Source organism: Fukomys damarensis, unplaced genomic scaffold (genome assembly GCF_012274545.1).
Source record: "Fukomys damarensis isolate Sample0158 unplaced genomic scaffold, DMR_v1.0_HiC HiC_scaffold_2, whole genome shotgun sequence".
Classification (NCBI taxonomy): Eukaryota; Metazoa; Chordata; class Mammalia; order Rodentia; family Bathyergidae; genus Fukomys; species Fukomys damarensis.
The window spans coordinates 61,836,361-61,843,919 of NW_022900914.1; the positions used below are offsets into that span (position 1 = coordinate 61,836,361).

Sequence of the window (7,559 nt, forward strand, 5' to 3'; positions counted from 1 at the left end):
CACATTTCGGTTTCCCACTGCAATCTTCTGAGGATAAAGTGAAGACTTTGTGACAACAATGACTAACTTTTTACTGTGTATTTTCTTCTGATGACTTTCTTCTGGACAACCCAATACAACCATGATGGCAGTAATCAGCCTTAGCATATTAATCTATTTAGCCCCAGAGTCCATTTCAATTCATTTTCTTTTGTTCTCTTACTCAAGTTTGCAAACATGATCCAGTAGAGAAGCATGAGCTGCATTTGGTCCTAGGTCCATTTATTCTCCTGTGGAAAGGAAGGGTTCTGTTGGATCTTCTTAAATTTTGTGATATTGCCTGTGTTGAAGTTTACACAAGAGGTATTTAACAGAATGTCTCTCATTTTTAAAATGTCTCTAATTTTGGGTGTTTTTTTCCTCATGATTAAATGTAGCTAATCCATCTGTTACGGTACACTCTTCTGCCAGGGCTGCCATAGAAGTGCCACGCAGTGTGTGTCTTAAGCATCAGAAGAATCATTTTTTGCTTAAGATTTGGACACTGTAAGTTTGCGATCAAGGCATTAACCCTATTGTTCTCTTCTGGAGCTTCTTGGCTAAGATACAAACAGCTTTCTGTGTATTCACGTGATCTTTTTTTTCTGGTTCCTCCGAGTTCTGATTTCGTTTTCTTACATTCATGCAAATTGCACTCCATCAGGACTCAACCACATGACCTCAGTCTAGCGTGATTACTCTGTTAAACATAATTTCTCCAAATACAACTACATCCTGAAGTTGCATGACTTGAGGGAAGATGTGAAATTTGACAGAAGTCAAAACAGCACTTAAAATGCAGGAATATCCAGAAGAAGTGAGGAATTGCTCTTTTCAGTCCATGTCGTAACTTCAAGTCTCATAATTTAAAGTCTGTCCATTCCCTTCACCGTATTAACATTTTGAAAGGAGGGTAAGGTTGACCAGAATACTTTCTGTTCTTTCTTTTATCTTCTGTATTATAGATGAATATGTGAAGAAGTGATTGATATTTTGTGGCTCTCAATTTCCTGATTAACATAAATATGAATTATGGAGTCTTTAAGTGTCTGAAAATAAATTAATATGATTACCTATGTTGATGCTCACAATTACCTCCATGCAAATTCCTTCTGGCTTCTATTTGATTTTGCAATGACACCTTCATACTTTGAGCCCATTTGTAGTTTCAAGATTGTTAAAAATGGTCTTGTATTTTCTGTAATCTAGATTTAGGAATAAACATTTATCCGAGGATGCATGTGTCCTTTTTAATATAATTATATTTAGAAAAGAAGTGATTCTTTGGGAGTAGCGCATAATTTGTTCTAGACCCATGAAAATTACCTATCTTTTTATCTCTGGTCACACAGGTACACAGTTATGGATTCCTTTAGATATGGCATGCATTCACACTTATGTCTTTACTGCAATTCTACAAAGAGTTTATTTAAAGATGGTTTTTTAAAGAAAGGAAATTTTTGATCCATCATCCTGTTTAAACTGATCCTAGATGCCTTCACTTTCTACATTTTTCTTTCAGAAAACTCCTCCCACACATAACTGCACTCCTTTATTATCTGATGTACCTACTGTAGCTGTTGTCATTTCTGTGATCCTTGCTGGGATTTCTCTCTTTCACCCTCCCCTGGTCTGGCAGCTCAGCAGTAGACACCTAGGTAAGCGCATTCCTTTCCACAATCATTGAGCCAACATTTCCACCACCCCCATATAGAAACACCTATAGACCCCAAGATGGCTGTAGCAGTTCTTGTGAGCTTCTACCTGGACTTTTCTAGGTGGTTCTTTCATCACATAGGTTGCACCAAACAGAGCTAAAACTCCATACTGAAATGTGTGCTTTTTCACAAACTGGAAGAAAATTGGTGACCAAAAAACATACAGACTTAGAGAACCAAGTAGATCCATAAGTTTCAATGAGCATTCAGCACATAAGGTTCTTATAATTCTGAAAACAATGGCTTACTTAGAAGTTGCAACAGAGCATGAGCAATATTCTGGGAGGTCCAGGGAATATCAAACATGCATGTACAGAATGGAAAGATGATCTGAGAAGGGAACTCATAATGCTTTGATGGGAAGGAAGAAATTGTGACCTTATATAGTGTTGATAAAAATAATTTTCCAGAGCCTTCTAAAATTGTGTAAGACACATTCTTTAGCTGAGGATGACATGGTAGTGATAACATATGCTATCCTTGTTTGTTACACATAAACTTCATATTTTTACATTACTCTTCAACTTCACATGAAGTGCATGAGGGAATCAGAGCCAAGGGGACACCTCTGAGGCTTCCATGCCCACTTGTGGGGAATTTAAGGAACTTGTAAACTTTCTGGCAGTTTGGAGGATTGTGCCTTGGAGTAGCTCTTGAGGTTCCTGCTTGTTGGAGTAGCAGGTATATCAAAGCAGCACTGGGAATTTATTTAGTCATCCCACTGTGGTGAGTGCCTCTAGGCCCTTCAAGGAAATTCTCCTGTAACATGGTTATTGACAGTGATAATTGTGTTTGTGTTTCCCATGTCGGGTACCTGATGTAATATCCTGATGAGCCCATGCATGTGCTCCCTGTCTGCCTCTTTGGGAGACAGACCCACCATCTATTGTCAGGCCAGCCAGGGGAGTAGTAGGCATTTCCATTGGTCCCAACACATACCATGGAAGCTGCCTAAGCTCCTGTTCTATGATAGCGAATATGAAATCAGTAATCCCATGGAGTTGCAGGGGCACTGGATCCGGGAAGGATTATTCTCTCATCATCAGCAGCCTGAAGCCCAAAGATTTTATAATATTTTATTGGCAACACAGCATCAGTTATCCTCCCACAGTGGTACTAGCCATAATTTAAAACTTGCAAGGAAGTGTAAGTGTGAGTCTGGGCTGATACAGCTGACTGTGCTGCCACCTGCACCTGCTGAGAACATTTCTCAGGTGGAAGCAGAAGTTGAAGATCACTGGGAAGTTTTGGGAGAAGACATCAGGGAGGCTTTTCTGCACTCTACCTTTCTTTGAATGCTTCAATTTCATCACCATCATAACGAGACAACAGTCCTCTCCATATGTGACAAAGGACAGAGATCCTTAGAAGTGAGGAGTCTGGGTTAGGGCATCACTTTTAATTCATAGAGCAAAACAAAATCCACAGTACATATATCAAGCACAGATTGTATTGGTAGTGGCAAGTGACATCTACACCATAGTCATTTAATAGGGGATGTAGTTTGTGGTTTTAAACTCTCAGCCACAGCATTTTCGCTCTTCAAAGTATAGACTTCTAACCCCGTGAAACTCATTTAAGTCTGGAAAGTGCAGAGGTGGGATTCCAGGGCACTTAGCTCTCTATAGCACCTGACTGGTGATTTTCCAGTCCTCACCTGGGTCCAAACATCTGTCTGAAGGTGCAGTGTATAATTAATTCTTTACTTCTGAATTCCAAATTTCCCAGGAGTGTCCTTAAATGAGCAGTTATTCAAGAAAATTAGAATAGAAAAGGGTTCTGAGAGATGTGATTCCAGAAGAGCTGGTGATGATGGAGAATTGAAAAGATGCAACCCAGTGTGGTCACTATTGACTGAGCCCTCAGCTGTGTGCTGGAGAGGTGAAGGACACATAATACACATGGATGTGCATTCAAATATCAGCAAGTGTAGGATCTCAGAAAGACTTCAGTAAGTCACACAGTAAAGAAAAAGAGGTTTAAAAAGCACAGGAGTCTCTCTACACACAATGAACAACTATTAAATTAAATAAATGTTAAATTTATACTTTGCCTTAATATGCAGATGTTTTGTTGCTCAAATTTTGTCCAAAAGCTAGTGGTATCTATTTAATGTGGCAGGTCATCATTAGAAAGGTGAAATAACTGTCTCTGTTTAACATCAGTTGATGAGGATTTCCATACTAACAATAAAGCAGGTTTCTTGTATAATGTTAGGAAGTTCTTTCTAAAACTACAATTACTGAAGTCAAGGTGATCATATTATTCATAATTTAATTTATTTCATGTTTTTTTGTTATGCTATATGCAGAAAATCTACTCTCACAAAGAACTTTGTCACAAAATATCTCATGATCAAAAGTTAAGTACAATCAAAATTATGATCATTTTCTTAGCTTGGACCATATATTCACCTCATTTATACTTCTCTAGTATAGTAAAAATTAACAAATAGGAAGCAAATGAAATCCTCCCCTTTCTTCCAACCTTCCATGTGAGCTGACCCCAAAGTCTCACATATACAGATCAACAAGATAAAGTATGTATTTTTGATCTAGGAAAAACTCGGGTGTTAGCAGTCCTCATCATGAAATACTTCATGACTCTTGTTAAAATTGGCACCAAATAATTACGTGGAATTATCTAGGAAATCAGAGGGCAGACACCTACCTACTTGGCAGGCACAACCTTCTGTCTCCTTCTATGAGTGCCTTTTTGGTGGTCTATTATACCACCAAGGTCTCCTGCCTTCAAGTAGTGCAGATTGATGACCTCAAAGTTCTGGACCTATATATTTTCACTGAACTTAAATTCAGAAGTCAGGAGCATTGTGTTCCTTGTAGATTCCCCAAAGAATCTGATTTCCTGACTAGCATAATATTACTATGTTCCACATTCCATGGACCCATTCCACAGTCACTCTGATATCAACTTGCCATTGTCATGCCTTCTAAGGTTGTGATTCTCCCATTCACTATTACGTGAACCCTTGAATTTGCATTGGGCTGATCAGGTTAAATTCTTCCACTCTCAAATTTCCTAGACTAGCAACACTGACTACTCCCTCCATTCTGATAAAAGTTGTGTATTTTTCATTTAGATAAATGTATTCAGACTCCTATGTATCATCCTATCCAAACATCTTCTGAAAATTGAAGACTTAAATAAAAGACCTCATACATTAAATCTAATACAAGAAAACATAAAAGAAACTGAAACAGGCCATGATTTTCTGAAGAGGACCCAAATAATTCAGGAGACAAAGCAAGACTAGACAAAAGTTATTACAAAAAATTATGTTGTTGCTCCACAGCAGCAGGAAACTATGAGCAGAGTGAAGACACAACCTACAGAAGAACTGTGCCAGCTATGCGTCTGCAGGTTAATATCCAGGATACAGAGGAAAGCAAGAAATTGAACCAATGCACAAGTAATCTATTAAAAAATGGCAAATCATCTCAAGGGAAGAAATGTAAATGATTAGTACAATATATGACAAATGTTCATGTTTTGGCATCAGAAAAATGCAAATAAAAATATATTGATATTTCACTTCAAATCAGTAAGAATTCTGTTATCAAAAGCAAAATAAAAGTGCCTTTGATGACATCAAGTACTAGGAATCTTTATGGGCTGTTAAGTGAATGTAAATTAGTAAATCTGTTATGGAAGATAGTGTGCAGGATCCTTGACAAACTATTAATGGAGCCACTGTAAGATCCAGCTGTACCACTTCTGAGTGTAAACCCAGAGGAAAGGAAGACAGCACACAAGAGACATTCCTACATTCTCATATTTTTGTGGTAATATTCACCCCATTCACCGTTAAAGAGTCAGAGAGTACATGGCAGAGGGAAGCACCCAGGACCAGCCCATCATGGAAGGTGTGCTATGCTGGCCTCTCCCCAGGACCTCCATCTTTACCTGCTCTCTAGAAAGCTGCAAGTTCCAGAAGAGCTGCACCTGAGTCCCCTGGGACATGCTGGCATGGGTTGCACCTCAGGGAAGATTCCCAGCAGGCAAACCCTTGGGAGGCTTGGTGGAAAGGATGGAGTTTAAGTGCCTGGCCTAATGCGTAGGTCATGCTTAACCTAATGGGCTTCCTATAACTGGAGGGGGAAAGAGAGGTTTTGGAGTGCTTACCAGGTTTGACAGCACTGCTCAGCCTTGCATGATGATTAACTTTGAGAAATATTAACAGATGGAGGAATAGCAGATTGAACATGGTAGACGGAGCATGAAGCAAATAATAATGTCAATCCTTTTAGTCCTTTAGTATAGCACTGAGCTGTAGTATTCAATAATGTGGGATCTCTGAGGGAAATGCACACCAAAGGAGCACCTCTTTATTCCTATGCATCTATTGTAGAATAGTTCACACTAAACAGAGAATAACAATGGCCTAAGCCCATCACAAATGATTTTGCATAAATGTAAGGTGGTCCCAAGGAGAGCTCTATTTATTTAAAAAAATAATTTTGCAGACACAGAAATGTCATAAGTAGCGCATGACATATTTTCCCGGCTCTAACAGAAACATTTGCGAGAAAATTGAAGCCAAAGTGGCCATAATTTATGATGTATTGTTTCTAAACAAGGGTCTTCTACACGGTCTTATTATATACATGAAATTATCTACCAATGTAAGCCTACTTCCATTTTGAATGCTGACAATTTCCCCACATGCTCTCTGTAATGAAGTTTCTCTCAGAAGTAACACATTTTGAGAAAGCAAATTCTAGGCTCTCCTGGTCAGACCTGGGCCACCTGGGGATCCGGGCCAGTGCTGAGTTACCGAGATGAGACAGCTCTGCAGCTTGGCCTCTCCCTGCCCAGCTCCTGCTGATTTGCATGTCCCCAGAGCACAGACTTTTAATAGGCTGCTCACACCTTGTGCAAGAATCGGTCCAAGTCAGGACAAAGCATGGACATGAGGGCCCCTGCTCAACTCCTGGGGCTCCTGCTGCTCTGGCTCCCAGGTAAAGTAGGACAGAGCTGTGTTGCACATTGGTGGTCTATGCTGACTCTTCAGGGTAACTTTCTGACCTGACTAATCTGACAGATTTCTGTTTTTATGTTTCCCATGTCAGGTTCCCGATGTGACATCCAGATGACCCAGTCTCCATCCTCGCATTCTGCATCCATAGGAGGCACAGTCAGCATGAAATGCAAGGCCAGTGAGGGCATATATAGTAATTTAGCCTGGTATCAACAGAAACCAGGGAAAGCTCCTAAACTCCTGATCTATGGTGCAAGCAATTTGGAATCAGGGGTCCCACCGAAGTTCAGTGGCAGTGGATCTGGGACAGATTTCACTCTCACCATCAGCAGTGTGGAGGCTGAAGATGTTGGAACTTATTACTGTCAGCAGTATTATAATGCACCTCCCACAGTGATACAAGCCATGACATAAACCACCCAGGGAAGCAGAAGTATGAGCCTGGGCTGCCCCAGCTGCTCCTTCTGATGCCTTCAGCTGCTGAGAGTATTACTAAGTTGCAGGCATTCTTTGAATGACACTGGGTTCCATAACTTTGACTTCATGCTCTGGCCCAGTTCCACAGACATTATCCTCCTGATTAAATGGCTTAGATCAGTAAAACTAAAACACTCAGTTTTCCACAAGTGTCAGGTTTCTTGCAGCAAATAAGAAGTTACAGAGGAATTTCCAATTACACTTTATTTTTAATAAAGTGAACTGGTATCATAAGGGCTGTGATAGTTGTAAAAATTTATTCTACAGATAGGAAATTCTCTTTTTTTAACAGTAAACACTGAGTGCATCTGTTACTGAAAGTGCTGGTCCCCAAACATGTGGTCCTC

At 39.8% G+C, this 7,559-nt stretch overlaps 1 gene segment (V, D, J or C); it reads left to right on the plus strand.

Annotated features, from left to right (window-relative positions):
• Positions 1-6,642: 6,642 nt before the first annotated feature.
• Positions 6,643-7,149, plus strand: LOC104870047. The segment is given in 2 exon segments: positions 6,643-6,715; positions 6,827-7,149. Coding segments are annotated over 2 exon segments (378 nt in total).
• Positions 7,150-7,559: the final 410 nt, after the last annotated feature.